This window comes from Mytilus trossulus, chromosome 1, assembly GCF_036588685.1.
Source record: "Mytilus trossulus isolate FHL-02 chromosome 1, PNRI_Mtr1.1.1.hap1, whole genome shotgun sequence".
NCBI lineage: Eukaryota > Metazoa > Mollusca > Bivalvia > Mytilida > Mytilidae > Mytilus > Mytilus trossulus.
Window position 1 is genome coordinate 100,737,787 of NC_086373.1, and position 22,891 is coordinate 100,760,677.

The 22,891-nt window shown below is 33.3% G+C and overlaps 2 protein-coding genes across 3 annotated transcripts; one reads left to right on the forward strand and one right to left on the reverse strand.

Moving 5' to 3' along the window:
* Window positions 1-499: 499 nt before the first annotated feature.
* Window positions 500-2,440, reverse strand: LOC134693826 (uncharacterized). The gene is made up of 2 exons (XM_063554741.1): window positions 2,053-2,440; window positions 500-1,605 (listed from the first exon to the last, which is right to left on the reverse strand). The coding sequence occupies exons 1-2, from the start codon at window positions 2,373-2,375 to the stop codon at window positions 630-632; spliced, it is 1,299 nt and encodes a 432-aa protein (XP_063410811.1). The 5' UTR covers window positions 2,376-2,440; the 3' UTR covers window positions 500-629.
* A 571-nt stretch (window positions 2,441-3,011) lies between these two features.
* LOC134693829 (BSD domain-containing protein 1-like) lies at window positions 3,012-19,595 on the forward strand. Of its 2 annotated transcripts, XM_063554764.1 has the most exons (9): window positions 3,028-3,042; window positions 4,481-4,562; window positions 4,596-4,727; window positions 6,764-6,916; window positions 10,916-11,086; window positions 14,634-14,778; window positions 15,085-15,804; window positions 17,536-17,666; window positions 17,956-19,595. In XM_063554764.1, the coding sequence occupies exons 1-9, from the start codon at window positions 3,032-3,034 to the stop codon at window positions 17,980-17,982; spliced, it is 1,572 nt and encodes a 523-aa protein (XP_063410834.1). In that variant the 5' UTR covers window positions 3,028-3,031; the 3' UTR covers window positions 17,983-19,595. The 2 variants fall into 2 exon arrangements, with proteins under 2 accessions (XP_063410825.1, XP_063410834.1); XM_063554755.1 differs by having other exon boundaries at window positions 3,012-3,042; window positions 4,481-4,727.
* The last annotated feature ends 3,296 nt before the right edge of the window (window positions 19,596-22,891 follow it).

Consider the following 22,891-nt stretch of genomic DNA (forward strand, 5'->3'; position numbering starts at 1 on the left):
AAAGTGTAATATGCAAACGGAATCTTTTGCCATTACTTGGCGCCTGTGCCCTTTTCAATGTACATTTAGTTGTAAATCAAATTCGAACACACTAAGGAGCAATCAATAATCATAAACCACAAAGAAGACAATGCCATGGCAAATACACAACAGGCAACACAAATAACAACATAACAAAAACTAAAAACAAAGCAACATGGACCCCAAACAAAAACAAAATGTGGTGAACTCAAGTACCCTGGAAGGGTTAGCAGCTCCTGCTTGAAGTGTGACAACCGTCGTTTAGCTTAAATGTCAAAATCATTCTGAAACTCATTTATTGATGCTTATCAAAGTTTGTGTTTAAACTCAACCTATTCTTTTTTGCGCGTGTTGGGTCGTTGCCTCTTTGACACATTCCCCGTCTTCACTCATATTCTATCCCTTAAATACCATTCCAAGTACTAGTATTGCAACAAATTTGTATTATAAAGTGTATGTCAAACAAAGTTGGAGTGAATTATTCATTATGATAGAACCTCATTCTGAGATTTTTTATAGTCCTATCTATATCTAAATTTTTATTTTTAAACATTACATCAATTAACACAATACTGATGCATTCAAAACAATCAATGTTTCTGAACCAGTCAAATCATGTTCTCTTGCCAATCTACGGCGCCTGCTTCCGAGTTGAAGTAATTTTTAAGATAGTTCCTTTGATCAATTCCAGCAGCGTTACCAAAATTTCTCTGATACCCTGGGTCTCCGTCGGTAAGTTGCGCACCTTGTCGCCATTGTCCCTCTATTAAAATATGATTGTTGTCTTCTTCGTCAGCAAACAGTTGTAGATCAGCACGTTTCCTTATCCGAAGTAAGTTATGAAGAGTAGTACAAGACAGTACGATTAAATCTACTGTTTCTGGCAGTTGTTGCATAGTTCCAATCAAAATCTGAAATCTCATGGCAAGAATGCCAAAAGCATTCTCCACAATTCTACGTGCACGGGACAACCTATAGTTAAAGATGCGCTCATCGTGGTCTAAACGTTTTCTTGAATAGGGTTTCATCATCCATGATCGGAGAGGAAATGCGTCATCGCCAATAAGAAAATAAGGAATATCTGTTTCACCATTTGGAAGAGGGGAGGGAGGCGGAAGATCCAAAGTTCCATCTTCTAACATTGGTCGTAGCTCCGAGTCCCTAAATATCTGGCTATCAGATGCACTTCCGTATGAGCCCACACTCAGCCAAATAAACTTATAATCTGCATCAACTAGAGCCATCATCACTGTAGAGAAGAAATGTTTGTAGTTAAAAAATAACGACCCCGAGTTAGGCGGTTTTCTTATTCTGATGTGCTTCCCATCCAAAGCACCACAAGCGTGTGGGAGGTTCCATATTCTTTCAAAGTCAGATGCTATACGCATCCAATCTTCCGTCGTAATCTCATCCGGCATGACTTCATCTTTGTATGCTAAGTAAATTGCTTCGCAGACTTTAGGCACAAAGAGTGATATGGAGTTCCGGGCAACACGAAAGGCATACATAAGATCAGCATACGTGGAACCGGTAGCCAAATGTCTGAGTGTAACGGCTAACTTCAGTCCTGGTTCAAGTGGTTCCCTGTAACGAGAAATATTTATCTAAACTTACAATGCAATTAAAAGAATATTTTTTGTCGCATAAAAGGTAAACTGGAAATGTGTCATACATTAGAATAACAAAAGACAAGACAGTTTAATATACCCACTTCCATATGAATACGAACGTTATTTGGGGCGTTACTAACACGTACTTTGTTCACTTTGTATTAAATTGAATTATTTAGAAGCAAAGTGCTTAAGGAATTTTTTTTAAAAGATTGTTTTGCTGACCTTTTTACTTAGATATGAATTTCTGAAAAAACAGTTAGTATGGTTTTCTAAACTGACTATATCATGCGGAAAATCCAAGCCTCGTCCTTCGGCACCGTCGGATATTCATATGATAAAGTCAGCATACAAAATAAAACTAACTATTATTCTTAATGTACATTTCTGTTTTATTTTGCTTGAAAATTGAAGTACTTACCTGAAAGAGGTAGAGCTTTTTCTGATTGCAGGGGTAATTCTGTCAAGTATCTCCCCAAACAAGTCGGCATCAACTCTTAAAAAGTTTCTGTAACCAGACGCATCTTCCCGGTTAAGCTCATGCAGGAGTTGGTCATATTGTCCAAACAAAGTTCTTCTGATGAGCCATGGCCTGCACCAAAATCTACATTGAGTCCGCCTCCTCCTCCTCCTAAAACAAAGAGGAAACAGTTGTTGATTTTCTTCCTCTGCCCTCTGTGCCAGTGGAAGAAGAAGTCGAAGGAAGTTATGGAAGAGTAATAATTTATTTCTCTCGTAAGACATGTCTTGTTACTCCGAATGTTTACATGGATAATAAATGAGACTGTATGGCCTACTATCTATATGAGTGCATGTATTTCCCATTGCAAAAAAAATAAACATTCGTAAAACACTCGTAACTCAATCGCAAATGTTCGTGGGCTATCGTAAACTATTCGTTAACCAATCGTAAAAACTTGGATCAGATCGTTACCATTCGTATTGTGCTCGCAAAACACTCGTATGCATTCGTTAATTGCTCGTATCTATTCGCAATGAATCGTCTACTGTTATCGTAAAAGCATCGCATTCATTCTTAGTAAATCGTAAAGCACTCGCAAATCACTCGTAAAAGTGGTTTATTCGCAAAAGATTCGTTAAAGTTTAACGAATCTTGTAAATTTTGGTGATTCGTTAGCATTCGTAAGAAACATTCGTGTATGTGAAGGGGGTATTAACAACTTTAATGTAGCACGTGATCATGTTTACGTTTCATTATAGTCTATAAATTCTGTGTATTGCACGATATCTATATCGGAATCAATTGATATTCTTAATATTAAATAACAGTTATTCATTAATTTTGTTGAAAAAGGATTAAATATGTATTAAAATGTTGTTGAATTATTTTCATTTATTGATGAATGTCTTTCGTTTCAGTTTGGTTAGAGATTAATGCTATGGCTGAAAGGTAAACACAGTTTTTTCAGAAAAAATATATATGAGTTGATTGAAATATAGATTAATGATGTTCAGGTCTTTTTTTCTGATATAATACCTATGCTATAAAACAATATTCCAAACTATTCCAGTATATAGTCGACCTGAGACTGAGTCATTAAACTACACTGCCACTGGCACTGGCTACACAACAGAGTACAAATTTTACACACAATAATAATTTTTATCTATGTGATCATCTGTGAACAAGTCCAGAACAACCCATACCTAGGAGTGCAGATATCAGAAGACCTGAAGTGGAACATAACAAACGTTGCAAAAAAGGCCAGTTCAACCCTTGGCTTCCTCAGAAAGAACTTAAGCTACTGCCCGCAGGAATGTAAGAAAACCGCTAACATTTCCTGAGTTAGATCAACAATGGAATATGCAGCAACAGTATGGGACCCCTACAGTATAGTAGATTCAAACAAGCTAGAGCAAATACAATGACAAGCAGGACGCTTTATAACAGGCGACTACAAAACAAGAGAAGATGGCTGCGTAACAGACATGCTCGCCAAACTGCAACTTCAACAACTAAAAGCCAGACACACTAGCCAAAAACTTGTAATTTTGTACAAGGTGGTTGAGGGATTAGTAACTGCTATCGATCCAGACGACTTTTTAAAATCAGCCAGACCAAGACAAACCATCACAGTGAAAAAGTTTGAAAATTACAAGGCAACAAACATACAATGTAGTTGAAAAACAAGTGAGGAACAATACTAGGAGGTGCTTTGACATTCCCACCAGTAAAACTCAACAATACTCAAACTCATTCTTTGTGACTACAGTTATGAACTGGAACCATCTCAAGGATACTATTTTGTGGGAAACTGGCTCTCACTAGATGTCAGTCAATCAATGGCACCTTCAACTCGTTGTATTAAAACCAGAATTTGTAGCTACAATGTATCATACATAGTACAGGTACAGATCTTACAGCATTAATATTACATCATAATTATTTGGATTAAAATTATACCTAAAAGTAAGATTCTGTGTCAGGATTGATGTTCTAATTTGACTGTTCTATAAGAGTATTTTTACCACCAAGATGCTGATTCCACCCCATTCCTCTCATTGGAGCCATTAAGTAGAGATAATCTCCTGGATTTGTTGATACTCAAAATGTAGAGGATAGTTTTGTTTAGTAAGACATATACACACAATTATTTAAGACCAAATTCTGGTTTGAAATATATTTACAATGTAATATGTTTGAATGATATACGAGATAAAAATCATGACTGCATGATTTGTTTCAAGGTATGAACATGATGAAACAGCACTATTGTTGTACTTAAATAATGAACATTCAAGTTTATTCCATTATGAGTAGTCATTTCTCTGCAGTAAGTTCTAGATGGTTTACCGTTTTAATGTACATGTATATGTTTTTAAAATAGTAGTGAAACAAGCGATGAAGGAGGAAGTTGGTGGGGAGGATGGATACAAGCAGCAAAAGAGACGTCCATGTATGGGATACAGGCAGCAAAAGAGAAGTCTATGTATGGGATACAGGCAGCAAAAGAGAAGTCTATGTCTGCCTACGAAATGATCAAGAAAGATTTGGAGGAGTTTTCCAATACAATGTCAAATGACACTGGTGAAGCTGTGGCTAAAACAAGTGAATCTCTACGAGAAACCTTGAAGGTAAATTATCACATAGCACACCTGTTTTATAGAGACATTTGTTATATAACCTCATGATTTCCTGTGGTAATTGTTCAAGCTTGGTTATACATAGTAATATATAAATCGACTTTATTACTGTGAATTAACGTATTTTAATGGGTACATGTACCAACTTTTGTGGATGGAGAAAAAATAGTATATTTTGTTTTTCCTAAGTTTGTGTGTACGTTTTTCACAAATTTGTTTGAACATTTGAATTTATTATTTGCCTTCCACCATGAAATTTAAGAAAATATGTTTCTTATACATACCATAATGAACATGATGAATCCCAATCTAATTAAAAAACGATCTCTCATTGCTCCTGTTTTCTGATAATATCGCGTGGGGGATCTAACGAAACCCGCTTTGAGGTCACATGTGAGTGACCTCGTAGGTGTGTCTTTTTCGACCAATGAAATTGAGTCTTCCACAATCTTGAAAGTTTATCATAAGGTAAAGGGATGTAACTCATTTTATATACAACGAAATCGTCCGTCAAAATAATTCATAAACTTTTTTGATTGGCATATTAATAGGTCGTCAACTCATTTGCATATCATTATAAATTCATAACTTCTAGCTCACTCCCATATGACCTCAAAGTAGGTTTCGTTAGATCTTTGACACGACATATCAGAATTCGGGAGCGATGAGAGATCGGTTTTTAATTAGATTGGATGAATCCACAGTAATCTTGACACCTTATCACCATGATCACCTATTAGAGCAAAAGGCAAGAAAACAGGGGAAAAAAACAACACATGGCATTATAGTAGCCGAATATTTACTCAGATAATAGTATGTTTTTAATGTAGTGAAAATATTCTTAACTCTAGAGGTCACAACATAGTCCAGTCAATCTAGCATAAATTTGACCATTACCTGAAAGCAATTGCAACAGAAGATTTTAAAGTTTTAATCTTTAGCATTTTACCCCAAATATACACAGAAAAAACTCCCAGAAAATCTTACTTGAGGAAAAATAAAAAAATCATGATTTAAAATTCCTTTGGAGATTTGAAAAGGGAGATACATAGCTCTGCAAAAAAAGCAGAAATATCAATAAAAATTGATACAAAAAAATTAAAATTATTACTTATATACCGCTTCTATTCAACAAAATATATTGATTCTTGATATTTAAACCGTCTTTAGAGTATAACAAACAAAGCTAAAGGTGTTTTCATATCTTTTACCAAGCAACGATCTAGATTTCGTAATTCATTAGTTGACCATTTATTGAATTTTCCACATGTCAAGGTAAAGAATCTCAAATTAAATAAAAATAATTATGCATATATATTCTTCTATTTGTGGTTTTAAGTTCCTTTTAACCAGGTAGATGCTGAACAAATATAATATACAGATATAAACAATACCAGATTTTCACATTTTTTTTTTAAAATGGTCACATAGCCACAAATTTGCAATTTCTTCAATGAAAAATGAACAAAATAATATAAAAATAACCATAACACTTCGGTTTTGTAAATTTCAAGAGCAGAAGATTATATAATATAGTCAAATACGAACTTAAAACCCCATCAAATTATCATACTTCACATTATTTTTAAGAAAATCAACCAAAAACAGACACAAAAAAAGACTAATTTGTGCGGAGTTATCTCCCCTTCCAATGTTAATTTCCGTAGGAAATTAAAATGCTAATTTTGAGTTTTCCTCAAGTTAGATTCCATTGGACATTTTTCTGTGTATATTTACGGTTTAATGCTTTAGATTAGAACTTAAACATTTTCTGTTGCAATTAGTTTGAGGTTAAAACTTAATTTGACTTAACTAACAGCTACAAAACACAATTCATGAAGGAATTTATAAAATATGCTTTTACGAACAGAACACCTTTACAGCTCCATAACTTGTTCTTCATGTTCTACCTGACATACATTTATTCAATAGTTTTCACTCAGAAATGTTACATGTATGATATACATGTATTGTATACATTTTCAATATTGAGAAGTACAATTCTTGTATTTTTTTTTCAATTTTAGACAGAAAATACTGAGGCTGCCAGAGACAAATTAAAGCAAGGATTGTCCTCATTTTTGGATGGTTTGACCAAACTTTTAGTAGTAGAAGCTGAAGACAAAGATGTTCCTGTAGCAAGAAGAAATCCTACAGATCCAATATTTGACAGGGCTAAGGTATACAAATGATTAAAATACACTCACTTAATTGACATGTACAGGGTCAATAAGTTTACTTTTATTTATCCAGATTTTGAAAAGCTATCATGACTATGAATGTGTCCTACCTAACATGCCGAATGTCAGTATTTAATAAGTTATATAAAACGGTAATTTCTAATAGAAATGGATTGCAGTACATTTAATGATGAGAAAAAAATCCTTATTTTTGTCGAGCCTTCGACTTTAGTCGAAAAAGCGAGACATAGCGATCCTACTTTCCGTCGGCGTCGGCGGCGTCCACAAATATTCACTCTGTGGTTAAAGTTTTTAAAATTTTAATAACTTTCTTAAACTATACTGGATTTCTACCAAACTTGGACAGAAGCTTGTTTATGATCATAAGATAGTATCCAGAAGTGAATTTTGTAAAAATAAAATTCCATTTTTTCAGTATTTTACTTATAAATGGACTTAGTTTTTCTGCCGGTAAACATTACATTCACTCTGTGGTTAAAGTTTTTAAAATTTTAATAACTTTCTTAAACTATACTGGATTTCTACCAAACTTGGACAGAAGCTTGTTTATGATCATTAGATAGTATCCAGAAGTGAATTTTGTAAAAATAAAATTCCATTTTTTCAGTATTTTACTTATAAATGGACTTAGTTTTTCTGCCGGTAAACATTACATTCACTCTGTGGTTAAAGTTTTTAAAATTTGAATAACTTTCGTAAACTATCCTGGGTTTGTACCAAACTTGGACAGAAGCTTGTTTATGATCATAAGATTGTATCCAGAAGTAAATTTTTAAAAGATAAATTTCCATTTTTTCCGTATTTTACTTATAAATGGACTTAGTTTTTCTGCCGGGAAACATTACATTCACTCTGTGGTTAAAGTTTTTGAAATTTTAATAACTTTCTTAAACTATACTTGATTTCTACCAAACTTGGACAGAAGCTTGTTTATGATAATAAGATAGTATCCAGAAGTAAATATTTTAAAAATAAATTTCAATTTTTTCAGTATTTTACTTTTAAATGGACTTAGATTTTCTGCCAGGAAACAACACATGCACTTTGTAGTTAAAGTTTGAATTTTTTTAATAACTTTCTTCTTTCCTATACCATTTTGGATTTGTACCAAACTTGGACAGAAGCTTTTTTATGATCAAAAGCTAGTATCGAGAAGGAAATTTTGTTAAAATTTTGTACCTGTGTATTTGTATTTTACTTATAAATGGACTTAGTTTTTCTTCCAGTTAACATTACATACAGTCTGCAGTTAAAGTTTTAAAACATTTATTACATTCATTAACTATCTTGGATTTTTACCAAACCTGGACAGAAGCTTTTTACGATCAAAAGATAGTATCAACAGGAATAATTTTATTGATTTTTTTCCTCATTTTTGTTGAGCCTGTGATTAACAGCAAAAGTAGGCGAGACATTGGGTTCCGCGGAACCCTTACGAATTTTTTATTGTTTTCTTGTTTGTTTCAGGGAAGACTACATGTTATACATGTATATTCTGGTACTTATTGTAATGATCCTTCTGGTTCCTTGTTTGTTTCAGGGAAGACTTTATGCTATACAAGTAAATCCTGGTACCTATTGTAATGATTTTACTGGTTTCTTGTATGTTTCAGGCTAGACTTTATGCAATACAAGTAGATCCTGGTACCTACATGTATTGTAATGATCATACTGGTTCCTTGTTTGTTTCAGGCTAGACTTTATGCTATACAAGTAGATCCTGGTACCTATTGTAATGATCTTTCTGGTTCCTTGTTTGTTTCAGGCTAGACTTTATGCTATACAAGTAGATCCTGGTACTTATTGTGATGATCTTTCTGGTTTCTTGTTTGTTTCAGGCTAGACTTTATGCAATACAAGTAGATCCTGGTACCTATTGTAAGGATCTTACTGGTTCTTTGTTTGTTTCAGGCTAGACTTCATGCTATACAAGTAGATCCTGGTACCTATTGTAATAATCTTTCTGGTTCCTTGTTTGTTTCAGGCTAGACTTCATGCTATACAAGTAGATACTTGTACTTATTGTGATGATCTTTCTGTTCATGCTATACAAGTAGATACTGGTACTTATTGTAATGATCTTACTGGTTCTTTGTTTGTTTCAGGCTAGACTACATGCTATACAAGTAGATCCTGGGACCTATTGTAATGATCTTACTGGTTCTTTGTTTGTTTCAGGCTAGACTTCATGCTATACAAGTAGATCCTGGTACCTATTGTAATAATCTTTCTGGTTCCTTGTTTGTTTCAGGCTAGACTTCATGCTATACAAGTAGATACTTGTACTTATTGTGATGATCTTTCTGTTCATGCTATACAAGTAGATACTGGTACTTATTGTAATGATCTTACTGGTTCTTTGTTTGTTTCAGGCTAGACTACATGCTATACAAGTAGATCCTGGGACCTATTGTAATGATCTTACTGGTTCTTTGTTTGTTTCAGGCTAGACTTCATGCTATACAAGTAGATACTGGTACTTATTGTTATGATCTTACTGGTTCCTTGTTTGTTTCAGGCTAGACTTCATGCTATACAAGTAGATCCTGGTACCTATTGTAATGATCTTACTGGTTCTTTGTTTGTTTCAGGCTAGACTTCATGCTATACAAGTAGATCCTGGTACCTATTGTAATGATCTTTCTGGTTTCTTGTTTGTTTCAGACTAGACTTCATGTTAAACATGTATATTCTGGTACTTATTGTAATGATCTTACTGGTTCCTTGTTTGTTTCAGGCTAGACTTCATGTTATACAAGTAGATCCTGGTACCTATTGTAATGATCTTACTGGTTCCTTGTTTGTTTCAGGCTAAACTTCATGCAATACAAGTAGATCCTGGTACTTATTGTAATGATCTTACTGGTTTCGTGTTTGTTTTGGGCTAGACTTCATGCTATACAAGTAGATCCTGGTACCTATTGTAATGATCTTACTGGTTCCTTGTTTGTTTCAGGCTAGACTTCATGCTATACAAGTAGATCCTGGTACCTATTGTAATGATCTTTCTGGTTCCTTGTTTGTTTCAGGCTAGACTTCATGCAATACAAGTAGATCCTGGTACTTATTGTAATGATCTTACTGGTTCCTTGTTTGTTTTGGGCTAGACTTCATGCAATACAAGTAGATCCTGGTACTTATTGTAATGATCTTACTGGTTCCTTGTATGTTTCAGGCTAGAATTCATGCTATACAAGAAGATCCTGGTACTTATTGTAATGATCTTTCTGGGTCCTTGTTTGTTTCAGGCTAGACTTTATGCTATACAAGTAGATCCTGGTACTTATTGTTATGATCTTACTGGTTCCTTGTTTGTTTCAGGCTAGACTTCATGCTATACAAGTAGATCCTGGTACTTATTGTAATAATCTTACTGGTTCTTTGTTTGTTTTAGGCTAGACCACATGCTATACAAGTAGATCCTGGTACTTATTGTAATGATCTTACTGGTTCTTTGTTTGTTTCAGGCTAGACTACATGCAATACAAGTAGATCCTGGTACTTATTGTGATGATCTTTCTTGTTTCTTGTTTTTTTCAGGCTAGATTACATGCCATACAAGTAGATCCTGGTACCTATTGTAATGATCTTTCTGGTTCCTTGTTTGTTTCAGGCTAGACTTCATGCAATACAAGTAGATCCTGGTACCTATTGTAATGATCTTTCTGGTTTCTTGTTTGTTTCAGGCTAGACTTCATGCAATACAAGTAGATCCTGGTACCTATTGTAGTGATCTTTCTGGTTTCTTGTTTGTTTCAGGCTAGACTTCATGCAATACAAGTAGATCCTGGTACCTATTGTAATGATCTTTCTGGTTCCTTGTTTGTTTCAGGCTAGACTTCATGCTATACAAGTAGATCCTGGTACCTATTGTAATGATCTTACTGGTTCCTTGTTTGTTTCAGGCTAGACTTCATGCTATACAAGTAGATCCTGGTACTTATTGTAATGATCTTTCTGGTTCCTTGTTTGTTTCAGGCTAGACTTCATGCTATACAAGTAGATCCTGGTACCTATTGTAATGATCCTTCTGGTTCTATAGATAAGTATAAAGAATGGTTGAAATCATTTAACATGGAAGTCAGGAAAGGAGAAGTATCAGAATTACTAGTATCACAAGTTGAAGTCAGAGGACTATATACCAGACTGGTTAGTATTTCTATAGATTATATAATTATATGGTCATATAAAATATAAAGGATTTTTGAATACTTGTGGGTTTAATCTTGACGAAAAACTTACAGAAATTTATTTAATTTGACAGTTCACATACATTTTAGGCACTGTAACTTAACTTAGGCCGTGTTCACATTGACCTAAACTCGGTGTTGTGTTAGTGTAATTCACACATAAACTAAACATCATTACGTTCTCATTGATAAAACTCAATGTTTACATGTAATGTAAATCATGTTTTGTCTACATGCAGTCGATAGTCGATGTAGGCCTTGTGTAGGTTAAGTGTACACAAAACTAGGCATTCAGAACTTTAATTTTCCCATGTATATTTAAAAAAGAAGCGATTTTTGTCGAGCCTTCGACTTTAGTTGAAAAAGCGAGACTAAGCAATCCTACATTCCGGCGGCGGCGGCGGCGTCCACAAATATTCACTCTGTGGTTAAAGTTTTTGAAGTTTTAATAACTTTTTTAAACTATACCGGATTTCTACCAAACTTGGACAGAAGCTTGTTTATGATCATAAGGTAGTATCCAGAAGTAAATTTTGTAAAAATAAAATTCCATTTTTTCCGTATTTTACTTTTAAATGGACTTAGTTTTTTCTGCGGGGAAACATTACATTCACTCTGTGGTTAAAGTTTTTAGAATTTTATTAACATTCTTAGAATATCCTTGGTTTGTACCAAACTTGGACAGACGCTTGTTTATGATCATAAGATAGTATCCAGAAGCAAATTTTGTAAAAAAGTAAATCCATTTTTTCCGTATTTTACTTTTAAATGGACTTAGTTTTTTCTGTGGGGAAACATTACGTTCACTCTGTGGTTGAAGTTTTTAGAATTTTAATAACTTTCTTAAACTATCCTTGGTTTGTACCAAACTTGGACAGATGCTTGTTTATGATCATAAGATAGTATCCAGAGGCAAAATTTATAAAATAATAAATCAATTTATTCCGTATTTTACCTTTAAATGGACTTAGTTTTTCTGCAGGGAAACATTACATTCACTCTGTGGTAAAAGTTTTTAAAATTTGAATAACTTTCTTAAACTATCCTGGGTTTGTACCAAACTTGGACAGAAGCTTATTTATGATCATAAGTTAGTAAATTTTGTATAAAGATAACTCCATTTTTTCCGTATTTTACTTTTAAAATGACTTAGATTTTCTTCTAGTTAACATTACATACAGTCTGCAGTTAAAGTTTTCAACACATTTATTAGATTCATTAACTGTCCTAGATTTTTACCAGACTTGGACAAAACCTTCTTACAGTCATAGGATAGTATCAAGAGGAATATTTTTATTGACTTTTTGCCTCAATTTTGTTGCACTTGCGATTTACAGCAAAAGTAGACGAGACACTGGGTTCTGCGGAACCCTTACAAATTTTTATTTAAATTGATACTTATAACACTTATTAATAAAGTTTTTTGCAGAAATATTTGTCTAAACTTGATATATTTATTTGTTATAAAAAAATTTACGCAGCCTTATTAACCCCTTATCAAGACAAACAAGACTCATCCATCATCATTGCCGAAAACATAATTCATTTGAAAAGGTCTTCCCGAATCGACTGGACGTACACACTGACAGAAATGTTTTGCCACTGGACTTTACTCAAACAACGATTCACTCATAAATTGTTTGTTTGTGCAGAATCTTGTGTCCGTTAAAATACAGTTAGAAAAAACCATAACCCCCTCCTTTTGATAAATACTCCTTGGAGAAAACATACCATTTGAAACAAACAGAAAAGATAGAAATGTAGTGATCCTTATTTAACATCGCAATTCAATTTTTTCGTCTGGTCTGTAAGCAAGCTGATGCAGCCTACCTTTTTAATGCGTAATGGAGACATCTGAGTCAGAATTTTTTCTTGGGCGAAAGTTTATATTTATTCATTTTTTCTATGGTACCAATTCAATATTTGACACTATAATTTTTTTTAATCAAATTGTGGTAAAATCACCCCCCCCCCCCTTTTTTTTTTAAATCAAATGGTCGTTCCCTAACTGTGATAGAAAAGTTGTTCGAAAATTTGAATTCTGTTCTACGTAATGAACATTTAAATGACATATTAATAGTTTACAAGTGTGAACAAAACTTATGTATAGATGTGAACAAATTTAATGTGAAACAAGTGTGCATTACATTAAACCAAATGTAAACATAAAATTGAGAATGGAAATGGGGAATGTGTCAAAGAGACAACAACCCGACCAAAATAAAAAAAAACCACAACAGCAGAAGGTCACCAACAGGTCTTCAATGTAGCGAGAAATTCCCGCACCCGGAGGCGTCCTTCAGCTGGCCCCTAAACAAATATATACTAGTTCAGTGATAATGAACGCCATACTAATTTCCAAATTGTACACAAGAAACTAAAATTTAAATAATACAAGACTAACAAAGGCCAGAGGCTCCTGACTTGGGACAGGCGCAAAAATGCGGCGGGGTTAAACATGTTTGTGAGATCTCAACCCTCCCCCTATACCTCTAACCAGTGTAGAAAAGTAAAAGCATAACAATACGCACATTAAAATTCAGTTCAAGAGAAGTCCGAGTCTGATGTCAGAAGATGTAACCAAAGAAAATAAACAAAATGACAATAATACATAAATAACAACAGACTACTAGCAGTTAACTGACATGCCAGCTCCAGACTTCAATTAAACTGACTGAAAGATTATGATTTCATCATATGATCATCAGGCACAATCCTTCCCGTAAGGGGTTTACTGTACGCAGCGTTTGGTGTGAACACGGCCTTAGTATTATTTGATTGAGATTTGTGTTGGTTATTTGTCAGATGAAAAGTACACTCTATCAGAAAACTGTTTGTGTGTGGTGACACCTGTCTAAAACCTGTGGAAAAGTTTGTGTTAACTTGCTGAAAGTTACTGGTTAACCTGAGTTTCTCTAATTTTTGTGCTTTTGTCACATTTCCTGACAGGTGTGAGAAAAATATTTCTCCTCACAAGTGAAAAATCTGTTCTTACCAAGATGTCGAAATATGATTATGACGTCAAACTGTTTTGTTTTCCTCTGAATTTCCTCTGACGTCGCATATTAAGAACACAAGTTTCTGAAAATCTTTGAAAAAGAATGATAAAAATCATTAGAAAAACAGATTCCGGCACTATAACTTGTTTATTACGATATTTCTACACTCTCAACAGTCAAATTTTATTATTTAAAATGTTCGGCAAGCCTCAAGCTTTAAATAATAAAATTTTACTATCTCAAGTGGAGAAATATTGTAATACACTTGTTGCAGTGTAGGAATCTATATTTTTCTTGTTTAGTCCACCAAAAAAAAAATATTTAAGAATGACAGAATAAATTGAAAAATAAATAACAGGTGATGAATAAAAAGTCAAACTTAAATTAGCTATACTTTTAAACAACATCCATTTGAAATGCACATGCCATGGAATCAGTGAAGTCTAAATAAAATGACAGTTATGTATAGTGATCCTTGTCAAATAATTTGATGTTTTATTTTTTAAGGTACCATCAGAAATTTCTCATGCCAATTTTTGGAGGAGATATTTTTACAAAGTTCACCAGCTTCAAGTTGATGAAGCAAGGAAATTGGCATTAATGAAAAGGGCTGAACAGTCTGAGAAAAAAGAAGATTCTATAAACTGGGATGGTAAGGGTTGTTATTATGGGTTTCGAGTCAATGCTTATTGGTTTTTCCAAGTGCTTGGTTTGTAAATTATTAGTTTAATTGTTCACAAGTATTTGTCTTCTTATCAGCAGATTTATTTCATCAGGATAGGTTATAAAGAAAGGAAAACTGTGAGAGATCTAGAAGGTTAACAAAATAATTTGTATCTGTAGGCATATTTAGTAAGATTACTTTTAAAAGACTTATGTTTAAAGATAAATCAGAATGAAAACGTTCAAACACCAGGGAAATTAAAAGAAATTAATAATGATATCTTCTTTTTTTCAGAAGAGGACGATTCTAGTGCAGAGGAGGGGGAAACAAATACTGGTAAATTAAAATATGTAGAAAATAAAAAACAGACTAACAAGGTACCAAATATATCACCAAACAATGGCAAACAACCTCCCTCTACATTAGTCAAAACAGACAGTAGTATAGACAGTAATATAAAACAACAAACACAAGAATCTGACAGAGTTGTAAATAATGAACTTTCCTGTGATAGTGACTTAAAGAATAATGGTGGTACACCTAAATCTTGTTCAAAAACAGAAAAAGAAAACTGCAAATCAATGGACAGTGAGTCAAAAGGAGACATTTCGAAGAGTAGTGAGATAAAAGTTGACAATACAAATGACAATAAGACAGGTGCCAATTCTCTTGTATTAGAGGAAGACAAACCCACAGCCACATCTATACCATGTGCAAGTCTTAATGTGGAGAAAGATTTGGAGAAAAATATAAGTACAGATACAGAAAAAGATTTGGAGAAAATTATAAGTACAGATACAGAAAAAGATTTGGAGAAAAATATAAGTACAGATACAGAAAAAGATTTGGAGAAAAATGTGAATACAGAGACAGAAAAATTAACAGAAAATGAAAATGTGAAACCAAGTGAAGAGGAAAATACAAATGAAAATGATGAAATAAGGACCAAAGTAAAGGGGGATACAGTTGTAGTTAACCCAGATAGGGATTCCCCTTCCACAGAGTCTACAAAAGGTATGAATATTAGTGATAGAAGGTCTATTATTCTTTGTATATTGATATTTTCTGGTTACTTATTTTCCTGAATTTTCTTGGTAGGAACAAACTCCAAAAAAAATCTCACTGAACTATATGCTGTACATGGGGATACTTTATTGTATATCAATGCATAAACTTTTCATGTAGTGTATTATAATCAATAGACCACTTTCGAGTTCATCCATCACTGGAAAAAACTCCTCAATTATGCACGCCTTTATGACGCCATTTACCAGATTGAGGGGGTCGCCTATATCCCTGCACTATTAACGTTCATCAAGCGTCTTAGTGATCGTCATTGTGCAGGATAAACTAGAAATAATTCTTGTTTTGTAGGTACTTATTAACAATTCCCTAATGACAGTAGTGTTGATTGTCAATTATTATACCCCCGCTTTAAAAAAGAGGGTATACTGTTTTACCTCTGTCTGTCCTTCCGTCAGTCAGTCTGTCCGTCCCATGAATATTTTTCGTCGCATTTTTCTCAGGAACTACAATACAAGGATTTCTGAAATTTTTCAGGGTTTATATAGGTCAGCTATACCGTGTGATGCGTTTTCAGATTGATCACTTGACAATTTCCTGTTTACAGAACACTTGTATGATTTTACACATAATAGCCAAGTTGAAAATTTTCGTCACATTTTTCTCAGGAGCTAAAATACAAGGATTTCTGAAATTTGGTTTCAGGATTTATATAAGTCAGCTAAACCGTGTGATGCGTTTTCAGATTCATCACTTCACAACTTCCTGTTTACCAAACACTTACATATTTTTACACTATTAATATTATCCACTTGTGGCGGGGGTATCATCAGTGAGCAGTAGCTCGCAGTTTCACTAGTTAGAAATTAATTTGCCAAATAATTCGTGCAATATAACATTATAGTTTTCCGGGCCACTCACTCAACATTGGAATGGAATTGACGATGGACCTTAACGCACGAATGATGTTCACTAAGACCAGAGTTTTGACGGAAATACATCAAACTCGAAAGTTGTCTATTGATATATGTGCCTTTCACATCAATATAAGTTTATTATCTGCATACAAACTATTTAGTTTGTTGTAGCTTTTATGGTTAAATAGTGACCTATATCAAATGAACAAACTAAAATTTTATGTAAAAATATATTTTATAATCAAATGGCCTCTTTAATATATATGAAGTTATATCTAACTTATACATATCAGTGTGTATGATCTGTGAATATATTCTTTATTTGATCTGTGGGATTTATACTCCATCAGTGTTTATTTTCAATATAAAAAAGAAGATGTGGTATGACTGCCTATGAGATAACTCTTAAAAACTTGACCACAAGAGACCAAATGACACAGATATTAACAACTATAGGTAATCAACAATTAGCAAAGCCCATACCACATACTGTGGATTCATTTATTTTCGTGGGTACCAATTTTCGTGGTTTGAAGAAAACTTGCATATTCGTAGATATTTAATTTCGTGGTTTTGGCAAAGTCTACACTCATTCCTTTACAAAATTTGTATTTCGTTGAACATTTGAATTCGTGGTTCTCCTGTACACACAAAATCCCCGAAAATTGGTATCCAACGAATATTAATGAATCCACAGTAGTCAGCTATAAAAGGCCCTGAACAGACAAATGGAAAATAATTCAAATGAAAAAACAAGCATGTTTTAAATTACACAAGTTGTATTTTGTAATCTTTTCTAATTCAGAAAGTGCTGATGAAGACTGGGAGAGAGATTTCGATGTTGAATTGACGGAGGAAGATATGAAAGCCGCCGATGAAATTGCCAAGAAATTAAATTTGTCTTCTACAGACTACACAAAATTATCTGCTGATGTGGTAATATATTTTTGAATTATAATAAATAATTTTCAACAAAATATTTTTTTCTGAAATACATGCACAACCGAATTTAGGGTTAGGCATTATTTTATTGTGTCTGGCCTTTTATCAATTAAACTCAATTGACCTCTTAACCTACTATTGAAAAATAACAAAAATATCAAAATTCAAGTACAATGTTTTCCTCTCATGAAAAAAAAAATATCAAGTTATAATAGTTATCAAGGTAAAAATGGAATATCTAATAAAGAAATGTTTTTAACTGAATTATATTTATCTTTTGCAGGAAGATGACTGGGAAAGCTGGGAATAAATTACTGCCTATAAAAACTGTGGAGGGTTATTTTCTTGGCTTAAGAGGATTCTACTGCATCATTCATTTGTATTTTATCATTTCTCATAAAGATATGTAAATAGGTTGGGTAAAATGATCAGAATGCATGTAGAGGATGGTAACCATAAAGGATCTTTATTAATAATAATAATAAATAATAACCTGGTAATTTTTTTCATCATGATTAAATTGAATTTTAGAGGGAACTTTATTTTATCATGTTTATATTGATTCTTTAAATGTGAATAATGAAAATATACAGTTATAGCGTACATATACTAATCTTATATATAATTTTAAATGTTACAAGAATCAAATATTAGAAGCACACTATAGTTCAACAGGAAATGGTGTGAAAAGTCTTTTTATAAATAAGAGATTTTATTTTTGAATTTTTTTTCTTCTAAACTTTGTGAATTGATAACTACTTTGTACAATAATCTTTTTTCCATTTTGTGTCCTCAATTTCTGATTTTTTTGTGTTTTTCTCAAGCAAATCTATAGCTATCATGTTTTGATGAAAACCTAAGCATTTAGAATTTCATGTATGTGCACTTTTCATTAAATACAAGATCTGAAACTAATCAATCAAACTATTGATGAATATGAAAGGGTAGACAACTCTATGACTACTTATTGTTTATGAAATGGGCATACAATTTATCTTCCATTGTTGCCTATTATGGGCACAGTGACGACATGATATGTTTTATCTGAACTTAATTATTCTATTACTTATAAATTGTTATGTCATCAGGGGTGTGAAAATGTCAAGCTAGATTCAGTTTATAGGTACACCAAAAACTAAATCTTTCAAAAAAATAAGAATTATACTTCTTCTTAAAAACTGGTAGAAAACTTTTTTTTTGTGCATGAAAGACATTTTCACAGCCCTTAATATTGTTTGTTAAAATGTGATGAATTTTTGTGAATTGCATTGATTTACATGTAATTACATTGATGCTTGTATATGATTTAAATTTGTCTTCTAGCTCATTTGCATATGTATTCTAACAGATTGTATACTGTCTCTTTTATACATTTTCATTCTTTTGCCATTTAAACACTAGACTTATGTTTTTAAACAACTTATTTAGACTATATGCAATTATGAGCTTGATATATGTTTCATAAATACAAGTTCAGTTTAAGTAGTAATTGTGTTTCAATGACATTTTTCCAACTATCTGCCTCCTTCACAAATATTACAGATTTATCAACATACAAATATAGTTTTACATACTATCTGAACCAAGCTTCTTTAAATCAAAGTTGTCCGGATTGAACATTATAAAGATTCTTAGGATAAAATTGAGAATGGAGTTGGTGAATGTGTCAAAGAGACAACAACCCGACCAAACAAAAAACAAACAACAGCAGAAGGTCACCAACAGGTCTTCAATGTAGGAACTTTTTTGGTGAGATATAAATTCAAATCATATCTTAAAACATTCGCAGTTGGTTTGTCATAGGATTTATTTACATCAACATGATATATTATTCATATTTTTCTGTGTCCTCTTCTCTATCTATATTTATTAATTATTGTTTATATAAAACAGTGCTATATTATGATTAAATCGATGAATGTGTGTATTGCTTTGTTTCTTTATCATGCAAAGTTAAGTTTGAGGAAAATAGTCTACTATGAAATACAGGTCATGATGATCACCATCTTTTAAAATATATCCTATGGTCAGAGGCAATTGCTAAATTGTAATCTTTGTTGTGCTTGTGACATAGGAATAGTGGTCCGGAGACAGGGTAGCTAACTTCTTTAAAACTTTGTATTATAAAAAAAAGGGGCGAAATATACCAGAGGAACAGTCAAACTCATAGATAGAAAATAAACTGACAATGCCATGGCTAAAAAAGAAAAAGACAACCAGACAAATAATAGTTCACAAGACACTACATAGAAACTAAAGACTATTTAAGCAACACAAACCAAAACAAAAACTCAGAGTGATCTTAGGTACTCCAAAAGGGTATTGTGAGCAGATCCTGCTCCAAAAGTGGAAATCCTGGATGCTTCATACATCGTATATAGATGGCTTATGTTACAAAGTTTCCATCCATCATATGTCCATTGTCCCTGACCTCATTGTCATGGTTCAGTGAAAAAGAGTAATGATTTTTTGTGATGTTAATAACTTTCTTAGAATGAGTAACAGGATAACTATATTAAGTATGCGTACCTTGCAAGGTCCTCATGTCTGCCAGACCGTTTTCATTTGACCTCAACCTCATTTCATGGAGCAGTGAACAAGGTTAAGTTTTTTGTGGTTAAGTCCATATCTCAGATACTCTAAACAATATGTCTACTATATTTGGTGTATGGAACTATTGTAAGGTGTACATGTTTAGTGTTAATGTTTGTGTCATTTTGGTCCTTTGTGGATAGTTGTCTCATTGGCAATCATACCACACCTTCTTTTTTATATGTCCAACTGGCTCATTTTCATTGTTCAGTGGTCAATATTAAGGATGTTAGTTTAATTTTTTTTTTTTTTTTTATACTATATGCAATAGGTCAGCTATATTTGGTGTATGTAAATATTTATGCTGTACATGTCAGTCACGCAGTCTTAACAGTTGCTTATTACAACCATTAGTAGGTAAAAGTCGCAACAGACTGAAAACTATAGTAGGCAAACATAAACATTTGAAACAAATACAAAGCAGGTTTCCTCAATCTAAACCTACTACAGTAGGCAAACATAAACATTTGGAACTAATACAAAGCAGGTTTCCTCAATCTAAACCTACTACAGTAGGCAAACATAAACATTTGAAACAAATACAAAGCAGGTTTCCTCAATCTAAACCTACTACAGTAGGCAAACATAAACATTTGGAACTAATACAAAGCAGGTTTCCTCAATCTAAACCTACTACAGTAGGCAAACATAAACATTTGAAACTAATACAAAGCAGGTTTCCTCAATCTAAACCTACTACACAGTCGGAAACCAGGTTGAAATAGAACAAAAGAATCGAAGCTCTTTGTTAGAGAAGCTGATAAATGTTTACTGTATTGTTTACATAGTGACAACATTTTTAAAAGTTAATAGAAACAAACAAAATTGCAATTTTCTCCTCAATCACGATGTGTTTTATTTTAAAAACACCATTTGCATAAGTTGTCAATTTATTTAGTTCATAGTTAAGCAAAACAGTTAGATATCAAGTTGACGACATGGGTATCTTTCAAGTTGGATGACAAAAATGCATAACCTCAGATTTTTTTTGAAAAAACTAGATTTCATTGAGATGGGAGCCATCTCTTTGGACCCCGCTGTCAATAATGTGGGGTAAATAAGTTGTATGGATAATCTGATATGAAGCATTATTTGGAAGTTATTACATAGTCTAACATGTGATTTTAATCTAAGATTTTAAGTTAAAACTGATAAATATTCTCAACTTACTTTCATAGTATAATAGTGATATGACTGCATGATGTGAACTCATTGTTGACTACTCTAAGGTGACTTCTGGATATATGGATTGATGTTTGAACAATGTTTAAAGATGCTGCCCAATTGATATTTGTCACATATTTTTAGAATTATGCCTTCAATATATTATGACCCACCAAGTATAAAGTATGAAATATTAACGGTTCTTGAGAGGTAAAGCGGACACAATTTGTTAAGAACAACGAACGGATGGACAGACCAACGGACTGACCTTTGACCTAGGATGCATACATTATGACACATTTAATATATATGTTAAGTTGAAAATGTTTGTCAGGTATAAAGTATGAAATAATAACAGCTGTCCTCTCAAAATATAGTGTGGATCAAATTTGTTAGCGATGGACAGACCAACAGACAGACAGACCTTTGACCTAGGAAGTGGTACATACATCATGACACACCCTCTGGTGTTGGTTAAAATGGATGTCAAGTATAATATTTGAAATCATAATGGTTCTCAAGATATAGAGCGGACACAATCTTCACAACAGAACACAGGGTTGTCAACTGAAACCAAAGTTTTTTTGACGTTGACCTTTGACCTAGGAAGTTGTACATACATCATGACACGCCCTCTGGTGGTGGTTAAAATGGATGACAAGTATAAACTTTGAAATCATAACGGTTATCTAGATATGGAGCGGACACGATCTTCACCACAGGACACGGGGTTGTCAACTTGACCTTTGACCTAGGAAGTTGTACATACATCATGACACACCCTTGGGTGTTGGTTAATAATCATGTTAAGTATTAAGTATAAAATCATAACGGTTATCTAGATATGGAGCGGACACGATCTTCACCAAAGAACACAGGGTTGTCAACTGAAACCAAAGTTTTTGACCTTGACCTTTGACCTAGGAAGTTGTACATACATCATGACACACCCTCTGGTGGTGGTTCATATACATGTAAAGTATAAAGTATGAAATCATTATGGTTCTCTAGATATGGAGCGGACACGAAAGTGTTACGGACGGACGGACAGACGGACGGACGGACAGACGGACGGACAGACGGACGGACGGACGGACGGACAGACTGATCACTATAGGGCGACCCGCCTTTTCGGCGGGGCCCTAATTACCACAGACGGAAAACATATCAATCTATTAGATGAGTAATTTTCGTGTCTGCCCTTCCATTATGTGACTTAAGAAAAAAATCCAAAAAATGGGTAACAGTTGTATCATAAAGAGAAAATCGAGTGCACCTTTTTATGTTAGGGCGTGTTTGAGTTGAGTATTTTGTCTTGATATCATACAAAGTAAGAATATTTCATACATCATCTCGCTTCAGATTCTATCATTTTTATATATTAAAGCTACAGGTTGACGTTATAACACAAAAAATCACAGTACTAAAAGATGAAATATATGGGTCAAATGAAATACCTATCT